The sequence below is a fragment of the Eulemur rufifrons genome, chromosome 4, assembly GCF_041146395.1.
Source record: "Eulemur rufifrons isolate Redbay chromosome 4, OSU_ERuf_1, whole genome shotgun sequence".
Lineage (NCBI taxonomy): Eukaryota > Metazoa > Chordata > Mammalia > Primates > Lemuridae > Eulemur > Eulemur rufifrons.
Window position 1 is genome coordinate 81,319,201 of NC_090986.1, and position 14,142 is coordinate 81,333,342.

General features: G+C 36.4%; 1 protein-coding gene across 2 annotated transcripts in view; it reads left to right on the plus strand.

Moving 5' to 3' along the window:
- The window catches only part of XPO4 (exportin 4), a 92,752-nt gene that overhangs the window by 56,819 nt on the left and 21,791 nt on the right, over positions 1 to 14,142 (plus strand). For both annotated transcript variants that reach the window (XM_069467445.1, XM_069467446.1), the window contains exons 10-11: positions 12,784 to 12,960; positions 13,536 to 13,678. In XM_069467445.1, the coding sequence (XP_069323546.1) occupies positions 12,784 to 12,960; positions 13,536 to 13,678 (320 nt within the window). The remainder of the gene's footprint in view (positions 1 to 12,783; positions 12,961 to 13,535; positions 13,679 to 14,142) is intronic.

Sequence of the window (14,142 nt, forward strand, 5' to 3'; positions counted from 1 at the left end):
TGTGTGTGTGAGGTGGGTAGTGATAGATTGTTTATAAAGGAATAGCTTTACATTTAATTTTAGTTAATTTGGAGCCCAGTCCCAAGACCAGCAGGACAAGGTGGTAAAGAAAAAGGCACTTGATACAGTTGTTAGGAAATTCATTATGGAGTGCGATGCAGTATAATAATTTAGCAATTTGTCAAGTGAGTGAGTAGTGAGTGCATTTAAAGGTCATCAATCTTGATTCAAAATCTCATTTCCCTGGCTTGTTGGGTAATTACTTTGTAGAGAGGAGATGTGGTGAAAGGAATACATTGAAGCCAAGTTACAGATTGAGAAGTGGGAGCAGAAATTTTGGGGTGTCAAAGTGAGGAGAGGGAAAATAGTACTCTCTGGAATGTTGGTGTTAGTACAATTACAGTGTAACTGAGGAGCCTATTTTGTGCCTTCACTCGTGAAAGGATGGATGAGTTGTTTGAAAATCCCTGTCAGCCTCCTCCCCACAAGGTTCTGACAGCTAGAACATACTAGATTGATGATGCTGGAGAGAGCAGGACGGCCTTCAGTCCCCTGCCTACCCATCATGCATATTCGTTAATTTCCTTGGTTTATAAGAGTGAAGAAAAACATGAAGTGAAATGCATGAGTATTTTTTAAACCATGCACATTAAAAATATACTTCTTTTTAATAATAACAATAGCTTTAGCTAATACTAAGATAGTTTGAAGAAAAGTAGTTATTACACCTTAAATACAGATTCTTACTAAAAGAAGCATTTTAAAAATCAGTTCAGTGTTTTAATTCCAGTTGGATCATAATTTTACCACGCATTGTTTTATGACTTGTGTATCAGTCAGCACTGATTATTGAAATTTGTTACACCAATCCTAATGCGGAACCAGTGTTTCACAGAATTCTTAGACTTGCAATTTAGAATATTTAGATTAAAGCTTACTCACTGTCATCACTGTTAACTCTATGTAGTATCCCTTATATTGTTTATAATGCTAGCATTGAAAACATAACCAGATCCAGTGGGCCTGGGGTTTAAAAATGAGTGCTAGAGTGAGGTGGAAAAAAGGGATTGCCCTTCTACCCCATGTAATTTGGGTGAGTCTCTGAGACATTGGCCCACTATTTAATTATGTAAGTGTGTATTAAGCACCTACCATATACCATGGTGTCTAATACTTATGTATTCCTTTGCATTAAGAATCTGGAAATTCAGGTTGGGTGCAATGGCTCACACCTGTAATCCCAGTCCTTTGGGAGGCTGAGGAGGAGGGTCGTTTGATGCCAGGAGTTTGAGACCAGCCTGGGCAATGTAGTAAGACCCCATCTCTACAAAAAGTAAAAAAAAAAAAAAAAAAAAAAATTAGCTGGGCGTGCTGGTGCATATCTGTAGTCCCAGCTACATAGAAGGCTGAGGAGGAAGGATCCCTTGAGCCCAGGAGTTTGAGGTTACAGTGAGGTTTGGACCACTGCACTCTAGCCTGGGTGACAGAAGCAAAACCCTGTCTCTTAAAAAGAAAAAAAGAATTTGGAAACTCGTATGCCTTTCCAAAAGGAAGAAATTATGTTAATCCAGTAGTGCAACATTTAAAAATCTTTATGTAAACTACAACTTGGATTCTTGGTATTTTTGTGGAGGTAGTTTTTTTTTTTTTTTTTTTTTAAGTGATCTATCTATAGGATTCTTCTAACAGCTGCGATACTTGTCTACTAAATCAATTTCTCTTGGGGAATTTCAGAAGCCAGGAATACTGTCAGCTGCATAGGTAGTCTGAAGTTAATTCTGTACTTGAAGGACTAGCTAGAAAAAAATAAAAATAACTAGATAATAAATTAATTTCTTTTGCATTTGACATTAAAAGACTTCTAAATTCATACATTTTTAAACAGAGTTCACGAAGTTTTATTTATGACATTTCTGTCACTTCTATTATTGCTATATTGACTTTAAATGAAATTATACTAGGAAAGAATCTACAGAAACTAATAGTATAGCTCTTTAAGTTTTTAATCTTTCATGTCCTTGCTAATGTTTTACACTGTGCAATACAAATATTATTTGCAATCTGTCTGTTGGACATGGGGGTTGTGCCAGTGTCTATAAGTTTTAAACTTATTATGAAATATTTCATACAAAGTACTCATTTTATATGTCATAAAAGTATAAAGAATAAGAAAGTGAACAACTGTGTGTCAGCCACCCAGAATAAGAAATAATACAGTGTATTGATAGATCCCCCCTCCCCATATTTACCTGCGGCTTTTTTTCTCTCCTGTTATTGCAAGCAAAGTTTTTGTTGCATAACTTATTCCTGCCAAATGAGGTTTTTATCATGTCTACAAGCAGACACTGCTAGTGAACTTCCCAGCCAGTGGTCCTGGCACTTTTTCATCAGCGTCTATAGTATCTGATGGTTGAATTTGTTTTCACTTGCAAATTCTTGGAAAGAATAATACAGTACATCAGCCCCAAGCTGGAAATATGGAACTCGAAGTTCTTAAAGGTTATTCCTTAGAAATAAAATTTTCTGTGAAAATTAATTGCCCATACCCATCTCATTGCATTCTTTAAAATATCTATGAATTATATACTTTTCTTATCTAACTCATGTTATTTATGTTCACATGTGGAGATAGTTTTGATGATCAACAGAAAGAATGTTGTAATTTCATGGAAAGCATTTGGAGTTGTTATGGTGGTTATTTGTCATTCATGGGGAAAAACCTATACTAGTGGGATGGTTTATAGCAAATATCTGATAGTAACCATAGTAGTATCTTTGTTAGGAGTAACTGATTTGGGGTTGTTTGCAGTATATAATCTAACTTATTAATATAACTGCCCTAGCATGAGGTTTATCTCATATACTTTTATAATATTGATATTAGATTTATACAGTAGATCAATGTAAATATAGATAGACTTTATTTATTTATTCATTCATTCATTCATTTTTTGAGTCTCACTCTGTTGCTGCTGTCAGCCCAAGTAGAGTGCAGTGGCATCATTATAGCTCACAGCAACCTCAAACTCCTGAGCTCAAACGATCCTCCTGCCTCAGCCTCCTAAATAGCTGGGACTACAGGCATGCGCCAGGACACCCAGCTAATTTTTCTGTTATTACTAGAGATAGGGTCTCGCTCTTGCTCAGGCTGGTCTTGAATGCTTGAGCTCAAGCCATCCTCCCGCCTCAGCCTCCCAGAGTGCTAGTATTACAGGCGTGAGCTACTGCTTCTGGCCAGACTTTATATTTTGAACAGTTCAGGGTTCATAGCATAAACTGAGTGAAAATGCAGAGTTTCCATATCCCCCCATCCTCCAAACATGCAGTCCCTCACATCAACATCCCACACAAGAGTGGTACTTTTGTTAAAACTGATGAATCTACTTTGTCACCTCATTATCGCCCAAAGTCCATGGTTTCCATTAGGGTTCATTCTTGGGGTTGTACGTTTATGTTTGGATGAATATATAATATTCCCCATTATGGTGTCCAGCAGAGCAATTTCACTGTCCTGAAAATCCCCTGTGCTCTGGCTGTTCACCTCCTCCCCCAACTTCTGGCAACCACTGATGTTTTTATTGTCTCTATAGTTGGAATCATAGATTTTTAGATTTTAATCTCCGAAATTTGATTCAGTATCAAAGGAGGGGGCAGATTTATATACTGAAAGTTGTCTTTCCAAAGCTTCATTTGACAGTATTTTCATAGACAAAATTAACCACTACTTTGGAATTATATATTCAACATAAGTTCCAAAACATACAAGCAGATTTTTTTCTGTGACTGAATGGTTGCAGATTTACTCATCTACACTTCCAAGCTAATTATGGGCATTGGAAGATAAGTGCTGATATCATATTTTGATTACTTTCTCCACCCTCCATTTCCAAATGGAGTAAAGTGGGGTCAAGTAGTCTCATAAGCTCTAAGCCCCTCTCCAAAGCCTCTCTGGCAGCAGGCCTGACAATACCCAGGTCATGAGCACATAGCGTCTCGCTTGGTCTCCTTAGTCATCTCTGTGCACGTGCTACTTTCTTTGCTGCTGGGTTTTAGCCAGAGTGGCCATGGAGCAGGGCCAGGGTATTATGAAAAAGCGCCAGGTTAGGTTTCAGTGCTCTGTGGTTAGACTGAAAGATTTAGTTGCCAATTGTCATCAACCGAATTTCTCACACTTTGCTCAATGAGTTGCTTGTATTGGTGTCCAAAAGAATCCAGAAGCCTTTTCAGAAGTCCACAGGTTTTATTTCATATTGCCATCTAAGGAGTTGAGGCTCTTATAGTTTACATGTGATCTTCTGTTTTATCTAATTTCAGGGCTTTCTAGGAGGGATTATTGAAAGCTCTTTCAATAATAGAAAGGCATATAAGACATGTACTTTTTATTTATACTTTTCTGTATGTGAATAATTAAACTATGATGGAATGTATTATATATACACTAAAAAACAACAAAGACGGGTCTTAGAAACTACCCTGCTTTTTTTTTCCTTTTGAGTCTGCGTAGGTCAGAGGATACTATTTCTAAATTCCTCTTAAGATATGTTACCAGTGTGTTTATTTTGGCAAGATAAACTGTTAAGACTTAACAAATGATGTCTGCAAAGCACATGCTTTGTTAAGTATATAAACAGGCCACAGATGTTTCTATGGGAAGAAAGTATCTTATTCATCTCCATATTCCAGTGCTTAGCTCTTAGCATTTAATAAATTTTTATTGAAATGAAAGCCACCTTCTGCTGCTAATAAATTGAGCACTGTGTTTGATCATTTTATATATATCCTGTCTTTAACCTTAAAACCACCATAGATATTTTATGATGTCACATACAGCATATATGTAGTTCTAAAATATAATAAAATGACCATACGTGAACCCATTCAAGAGCATTTCCAGTACGTTGTTGCTATTGCTAGTATATTCTTCCAAGTTCCTGCTCCCTTGCTGTTCCCTTCCCCAAGAGAGATTACCATTGTTCTGAAGTTTATCATTGCCTTGCTTTCAAATTTTTAATCATACATATGTATCCTTATAAGATTATTGTGTAAATATAATAGAGGACAGTTTGTTTTTCTGTTGTGTTGCAAATGAACTTTTGAGTTTCCCTTGTTTGCCTTATAAACAGTGTTGCAATAAACATTCTTTTACATGTTTCCTAGTACACATATGTGAGAGTTTTTCTAAGGTATAAAAACCTAGGAATGGAATTTTTGGATCATAGGGTATGTAAATGTTCCCATGTACAAGATAGTGTCAAATTATTTGCTGAAGTGAGTGGACCAGTATACATATTCCCTAGTGGTGTGTATGAGTTCTCATTGAGCCATGTCCTCACCAACACTTACTGTCAAACTAGCAAGTATAAAATACGGTCTTAATTTGCTTTTCCCAAGTACTAATAATACTGAGCATCTTTTCATATATCTTAATAATTCCTATGATTCCTCTTTTGAAATGTTTGTTCATATCCATTGCCCATTTTCTTATTATGTAACCATAGTAGTTTTTTTTCTTCTTCTTCTTTTAGAGATAGGGTCTTGCTCTGTCACACCCAGGCTGAGGGCAATGGTGCAATCATAGCTCACTGTAACCTCAAACTCTTGGGCTCAAGCGATCCTCCTGCTTCAGCCTCCCAAAGTGCTGGGGTTACAGGCATGAGCCACTGTGCTTGGCCTACATTATTGTTAGAACTAAAAAATTAACATTGGTACATTATTAGTATCTAAACTATAGGTTTTATTTTGATTTAACTGTTTTTCCACAAATGTCTTCTTTCTGTTCCAGGATCCAATCCTGGATATCACATTGGGTTTGAGTTCATGGTGTTTTTTGATGAGCAAATGTTCATCTTTGAAATTGATGTTTTTTTTTTAATGATTTCTAATTTTGGTTCCTTGTTTAAGACACCTACCCTTCCTGTGCCTTTAAAATTTGCCTTTCATGACTTTACCATTTTAGAATTTAATCAAGCAGGAATCCAATTTTGTTTTTTTCCATATGAATAACAGGTTTTACTGGCCACATTTATTGACTAATCCTTCATTTCTCAATGATCTATTATAGTTTTTACATACGAGCGGGTCTTTCCTAAGCTCTCTGGTCACTTAACTGATAAATTTGTCTGTTTCTATGCCTGTCTGTTACATTGTCCCAAGGGAAGTATAGATAGGTGGTAGGACATTTCCCCACCTTATGCTTCTTCAAGAAGAATCTTGGGTATATTTGACTCTTTATTCTTCCATATAAATTTTGTGAGCTGCTCATGGTGCGTTATGGTTGGAATTATAGTGAATCTTTACTTTATGAAGAGTGGACATCTCTATTAACTTTCTCTATCCATAAATGTGGTATTTCTTTATATTAATTTAGGTCTTATTGTCTTTCATTAAAGGAACAGATTTTTTCTATGTACCTTATATTTTTGTTGCTATTGTAATAGTATCTTTTTTAAACCTTATTTTTCAGACTGCTGCTGGCATAGAGAAATGCATTTAGTATTTGTACATTGAAGTGATGTTTACTAACCTTTCACAATTCATATTGATTCTGATGATTCGTCTTTGAAGTCTGGTTTTTTTATGAGTAATCATATCTGTGAATAATGACAGTTATGCATTTTTTTTCCAATCTTTATTGTTTGTATTTCTTTCTGTTATTGTACAATACATTGTACATTTGTTTGACCATCTTTCTTATCATATGATGCCTTTTTTTAAATTATATAAATTCTTGTTTTTCTAAAAATTTTTAAAGAGCAAAAAATTAGAAGTGAACCAAATCACTTGTAGCTTCACCTTCTGAAACTTATTGTTAATATTTTGATGTATACTTTTTCCAGATTTTATGGCATAAATTATATTTAAATAAAGACAAAGTCATTGCTAATATTATGAGCATTTTCTCAGGTGCTTAATTGTGTCACAAATCATGGTTTTTAAGGTAAAACGATGGAGAAATGGTTCATTAAATTTATTTGCATTATTTTAAGTAATGCAGCAGCAAACATTCCTACATATAATCACCGTGTGACTCTCCTGTTTAAGTAGACATCCTTAAGGAAGGAAGTTTCATTTTTGATGAACTCTTCCTTGTGGTGTCATTCCACGTGAGGCCACTCTTCATACCTGCTCTTCCATGAATCAGGCAGGCTGTGGAAGACTTGCTGTATCCTAGAGAAAAGGAAGAAAAGTAAATGGGCTTAGCAGTGAAACAGTATTAGAGATGCCTTTAGTTTTCCATAACCGTCTTTGTTGTGTACAAGGTTTTTGGTGGCTTGTAAAAAGAACATTTAAAATGAAATAATCTCTTAAAGCTTGCGAAAGAGAATCAGGATTAAGTCAGAATAGAAAGTCAAGACTAGAGAAAAGAGCAGCCCTGATATACAGGATGTAAGCTTATTTATGCATAACAATAAATTTGATTTTCAGATGTGGATTTGAAGGTCTTGATGTGGGAAGGAAGATACAGTTCCTTAATAGGATCGCATGCAAAAAGAGGAAGTGCACCTGCTCCTCAGAGGAATTTTTACAAATACTAAGTAAAATAAAAATAGAAAAGTATGTCTTGCAAACAAAGCTTCATATAGGAGACAGTGAATAACATGGAATCCTCAACCCAATGGCAACAGATGATGCTTGAACAGATTTTATTTGGCTGTTTCTTACAGCATTCCTTAGCCCTCAGGGGCTAGTTTTTGAGTTTTTCTGTATAGTTTTAACTGTTAATGAACACTGACTTGTTTTTATGCCTTTTATTTTTTCTTACAGATCTTAGAACAAAAAGGACATTTATTTTAAACAAAATAGAATAAAACTCATTCTTTCTTGCAGTTAGCTTATGGATACATTGGATTCATACATAGAAAACATTATGGAATCATAGTGCCCTGTTTTCTTCTTATCTTGAAGCATCTTGTTATTTCATCATCTTAGGAAATATTTCACCATTACTCATTGATTATTCCCACCTATAATTTAGAAAAGACTAAAATAATAAGAAAATGGAAGAATGGTGGAATCACCTGGAAGGATAATAATGAAGTAAATCACTTGCAAGTGAAACAACAACTGGTTATTATTTTTCAGTTTTCTAATTGAATTTGTAAAAGTATGGCACGATCGTTCAAGAAGCTACAAAAGAAGCCTGGAGATAACATCTTTTAAGTCTTTTTCTTTTTAAAAATATTATTAGCCAATGTTTAGAATTCAGAATTTTTCATTCTCTGCCCATGAAAACAAAGAGAAGGAAATTGACAGAATAAGACATATCATAGTGATTAAACAAATCAGGTGATTAATGCAAAGAGACAGCAGTACCCTCGGCTCTAATAATGATGGTAAAATTGACGCTGCAGGTGAAATCTCACACTGAGTGTTAGCTGGTGATGTCATAGATAAATTTTCTCAAACTCAGCAATTGCATGAGCAAACAGTATATTTCTAAGGACAGAAAGAAAAGATGATATTCTCATCTAGTCAGTCACTCCACAGGAAAAACTTCATTACCCACTATATTGTGACAAGAGTTTGGACCATCCCATTTTCCTAAAAGGATATTGACAGTATTCTTTCATCTTATTTGATGTTCATGCAGCAACCTTACTTAATACGGTTTATAATTGTTCCAATACTAAAAAGAGTGTATAGAGGAGACAGGAAGGAAATGAATGATGTAGAAATGAAAAAGATCCATTGGATTGATCATTTTCGTTGGCATTTATGAGTTTAAATGAATATTTTATTGAATTTATGGAGCCAAGAATATAACTATTCTTTTTTCAACAAAATTATGAGCTATCAAAATTTTCAGAAGTGTGATGCACTTTGATGATGCACGAGCAAGAAGAACCAGCATTAATAAATTAGAACAGGTTAATGAGAGATTTTACAGGAACAGTTGATCCTCATTATTCAGATTCCATATTTGCAGGTTCACTTCCTTTGCTAAAATATATTCGTAACCCCCAAAATCAACACTCATGGCACCTTCATGATCTTTCAAGGACATGTGTATGTGCACAGTGCCAAATAATGTGAATCTCTCAGCATGCATAGTCCCAGCTGAGGTCAAATAAGGCAACACTCTGCCTTCTTGTTTCGGCGCTCACACTGTAAACAAGTGTTCTTTTCGTGATCTGTTTTATTGCCATGTTTTTCACATTTTTGTGCGAAATGGAGTGTTCCAAAGACTTGCCACAAGTTATTGAAGTTTTTTCTGTGCAGTGACTGGGTGACTTCACTGTTTAAAATGTTCCCCAAGTGTAGTGCCGAAGTGCTGTCTAGTGTTCCTAATCACAAGAAGGCTGTGATGTGCCCTGTGCATTAGAGAAGCTTTCTTCAGGCACGAGTATAGTGCTACTGGTCATGGATTCAATGCTAGTGAATCAACACTATATGTTAAATAACGCGTCTTTAAACAGAAACACACATAAAACAAGGTTCTGTATTGATCAATTCATGGGTACGTGGTGAAAAATGTGACCAGGGGTTTGCAGTCCAACCCTGTTTTTCCCCTAGGAGTAGTGGTTCAGTATTTACTAGTTCAGTATTTATGGCAACTTTATAGAACATAACTACCACAGATGACAGTAATTGACTGTATATACAAGATGAATATGTTCTAGTTAGCTGCATTAAAAAACTGTTGCCCATTTCAAGTACATATAGTTACAAGGCCAAGAAAATATGGAAAAAATTCATTTGCTATGTTTAAATTCTTATTAGAATTATCTAATAAGTCTTTTTATTGCCCCTTCAATATGTAAAAATTTTCACAAATGACTTAGAAACATAAAAATTTTATAAAGGTCCATTGGACTCAAATTATGACTATTTTGGGGGGAAATATTGTAGGTTCATAAAAACTGAAGGCGTGAGAAAGCACAATTCAATGAGCACAGGTCATGTAGGTGTTTGGGTATTGTGATCTGGTAGTGTTCTGGTGATCCAGCTCAGTGTGGCTCTTACATCACTTTTCTTTTTTAGGTCATTGGCAGATTGGTAGAATAACAGTTTGAGATGGTGCTCTCTGATGAAGGTTCCAAAGTTCTGTGTTTTGCAGGATGAGGGTCTGTTTGCTTTAGAAACCAGAAAAGCAAGTTGTAAATGGTTTCTGTAGACCTTTAGTATTTTGGGATTTATTATTAACAGAATGCCAGCGATGGTGGAGTGCACAAAACCCTTTCAGAGTGAACACATAGTTCAAAAGCTCTGCTACTTTATTTGTAAGCAATTACTTACGATAGATACCACCATGGAAAATGGACCCTGAAGTGTATGCTTTCTCTTACGGCCCTTGATGTGTTTTTGGGAATTTTTTGTTTGCTTCTCACTCCTCCCCATTGGAATGAGCTCAGAAGCATGAGTGGTACATTATTTGTCTGTGAACTAAGCATAGTGCTTGACACATACTAAGTACTTAAAGTTTCCCTGGGTAGTATGATCCAGTGAATTTGTAGGTAAAGACATTGATAGATTAAACTACGTATCCAGATTAGTAATTAATGGTAAAATTAGGGTAAAGATTTGTATTAGAGAGTGAGGAGATTAATCCGATTACATACAGAATCTACCTTGGAATTAATTTAGGTGGTCCTAAATTAACTTAACATCCGAGCCAGTGAAATTGTTAGTTTCCCTTTAAACTATCGCTGCTGTCTGTCTGGCTCGCCCACTCTGTGCAGTTTGGCTTCTGTGACACCACACACTTCCTCCAGCTCAGCACCTTCCCCAGGCTCCTGTGTGGGCCCTGGCTTCATCCTTATTCTTTATCAACACCTTCTTTCTAGGTGAATGCTTTTTGGTTTTGCAACTTTAAAAATAAATACTCAGATATCTTTATGTTGATGATCCCCAGAGTTGTATTTCTGTCCTTGACTTCTTCCCTAAACCCCAGATGTACATCGGTTTATTGAACATTCCTACATGGATTCCTAATTTGCATCTCAAGCTTAAGATGTCCAAAAGAGAAGCTTTCGTGTCCCCATGCATGTCATCTCACATTCCACCCCTCTGCCCCTCGGTCTTCTGCATTTTAGGAAATAGACTGCCCTCTTCTCAGTTGCTCAGGATAAAAATCTAAATGCCACCCTTGCTTTCTCTCTCTCCTCAGGTCATACTTGCAGTTCCATTAGTGTCCTGTTAGCCCTTCCTCTAAACTTGGCTGCTTGGCAACATGTCCACCCTATCCCATGCCACCCATACTTGAAAGTCCAAGCCATGTGATTTTCTTTTAAAGAGCTATATCATGTGGCATCACCTATGCGTCAGGTATTGCAGTGGCTTCTTGCTGCAATTAGAAGAAAACCCAGCATCCTAGTCACAGCCTGTCGAGGCCCTCTATGATGCTCTGGTCCTCACCTGCCACCCCCCATCCTCACCCCTTGTTATGTCAGGACCTGTCACTCTCAGCTCCAGGTACATTGGCATTTCTCTGGTGTGAATGTGCCAAGCTCATTCCTGCCTCCTAACCTTTGCAGCTTTTTAAAGTAGAATAACCTTTTAGCAAAATGTTAGCTCCATTCAGGGAGATTTTGGGCTACAAATAACTCTGTCAAATAGCTTGGCGATGTATATCCTGTTCCTTGCCTTTTTCTCCAAGAATTTATCCCTTATTTCTCAGTGGTTTAGGTTTGGTGTAAAACTTTAATTCAGTAATAGTAGCTAAATGAACAAGATAGATGAGGAAGAAGGAAAATTAAGAATAACAAGCCAAATAATTTTGCTAATACTTTACTGAAGTGTGTGTGTAGCATAATGGTCTTGTTAATGGAGTCATGTACAGATGCTGCTATGGCCTGTATGCTCATGGAGAGGCCCAGTCTAGCTAGTCAGAGCTTTGGGCAGGGAAAGACCTGGCTTTCCCTACACTTCTTATTTACTTGTCCCTTCTTCTAAGTTTTCCACATGTTTCTTTGTAAGAAAAAAAATAACTAATAAGAAAAGAGAAAGGTATACATTTCCACATTCACAAAGGGTTTGTGCTTAATAAACTTTTGATTTTTCTTTAAGGAAGGGACACTTTGGTATTTATTATTATGAATTGAGTCACTAGATATTAAATTTTTTAATGACAGTCAATACTTTTCTACCATATGGAATTTACTTTTCTTTTTATTGTAAAATAAGTTATCACTTATTAAGGAGCATCTGATGTTCTCCCCGAGGATGTGCATATTTTATCTTTTTGTTCTAAACAAGTCTCCGCTGCAGAAAAATGTTAATGTCATTTTTATTTGAAAAATATGTGTTCTACAAAGCACTGAACAGCTACTTTCTAAAATAAACATTAATTTCAGATTGTCAAGGGTGGGCGTGGTGGCTCTTACCTGTAATCCTAGCACTCTGGGAGGCTAAGGTGGGAGGATCGCTTGAACTCAGGAGTTTGAGACCAGCCTGAGCAAGAGGGAGACCCTATCTTTACCAAAAATAGAAAAAATTATCCGGGCATGATGGCACATGCCTGTAGTCCCAGCCACTCAGGAGGTTGAGGCAGGAGAATCTCTTGAAACCAGGAATTTGAGGTTGCTGTGAGCTAGGCTGATGCCATGGCACTCTAGCCCAGGCAACAGAGCAAGACTCTGTCTCCAAAAAAAAAAAATTGGGATTGCCTAAGAATTATTTAGATTGATGTTAGAAGGATTTTAGAAGTTTAATAGAAAATAATAATAGGGAACCTTTGTTAAAGGAAAAACTTGGAAAACTATTTCTATGAGTAGCCATGTGACTTGTTATAATGCCCATTTTAGTTTTCTGGATATTTGTTTTATGAATGTTCTTTTCTTTTAGCTTGATAAAGATGACATGGTATACATGGAAGCATATGATAAATTGCTGGAGTCCTGGCTGACTTTGGTCCAAGATGACAAACATTTCCATAAAGGCTTTTTTACCCAACATGCAGTTCAAGTTTTTAATTCCTATATTCAGTGCCACCTAGCCGCTCCAGATGGCACAAGGAATTTGGTAAGTTTTAAGTCAGATAGTAATTAAACATCTATTTCGTTATAGGCTCTATTTCATCGTATTATATAATACTAGAAATTTTAGGATGGTCTCACTCAGAAGATTTGCTGAGAACAAAAGTCGTCCTCGTTGTCTAAATGAGTTCTTATGTGGGGTGTTGCTTATAGTTACCTCCTTAGTTTTCAGTTACTCACCCCTGTCTTTCTCGTTGGCAAGAGAATATGAATGACTTGGACCATGGATCCTAAAGATGTCAGGTCTTTTCAGCGACAGGTTAAATTCTCCAGTGTGGGGGATGAGTTGTGGGTGTGCAGTTAGCTGTGTTTCCCATGTGCACCATGGGGCAATACCTCTACTTCCTTCTCTTCTGTGTTTCCCCCTTCTTTTAGCTATCACTAGGGCTGTCATAGCTAGAAATGAGTTCCTAGATAGCTGCACTCGAAGCTTGGCTATGGCTGTGCCCAGCTGTCTTTTTCATATGCAGTGCTGAAGTTATCTTGTAGTGCCACAGAAATTCATGTTGTATTGAACAGGTAATGCATTTTCTCACTGTTTATTTCTTTCCTCTGTAATAGACTGCCAATGGTGTGGCCTCTCGGGAGGAAGAAGAAATAAGTGAACTTCAAGAGGATGATAGAGACCAGTTTTCTGATCAACTAGCCAGTGTAGGAATGCTAGGAAGAATTGCTGCAGAACACTGTATACCTCTTCTGACAAGGTACACACAGTCCAAAGAAGCCCCATGGAGCAAATACTCTCTATTCACAATTCCCTGGAGAGCACTTAAAGTGTTTAAAGACTTTAAACACCCCTACCCCGTATCCCAGCATACTGGAACAAATGGATAGAAACATACTCATGATTGCATTCCTTGGCTTATACATTTGGAGCCCAGGCACTACAGCATAGATGGCAGAGAGATTATGGAAAACATGGTATGAGAAATGATTTGACCCATATCAGTAAAAACTTGGAATAACCAGTTTTCAAATGCCTGTTGTAAACCTTGATTATGTGTAAAGCAATGTTTTAATTCTATGTCATATATAATAAATCATAATTTCTGTAGTGCTGTGAGAACAGTTGTGTACTATAATGTTTTTGTACTAACATCTTAATTTATGTTGTCTAATATATAGAAGTTTATGTTCTAGGTCTTTGCCTATTGAACTTTATTTATGA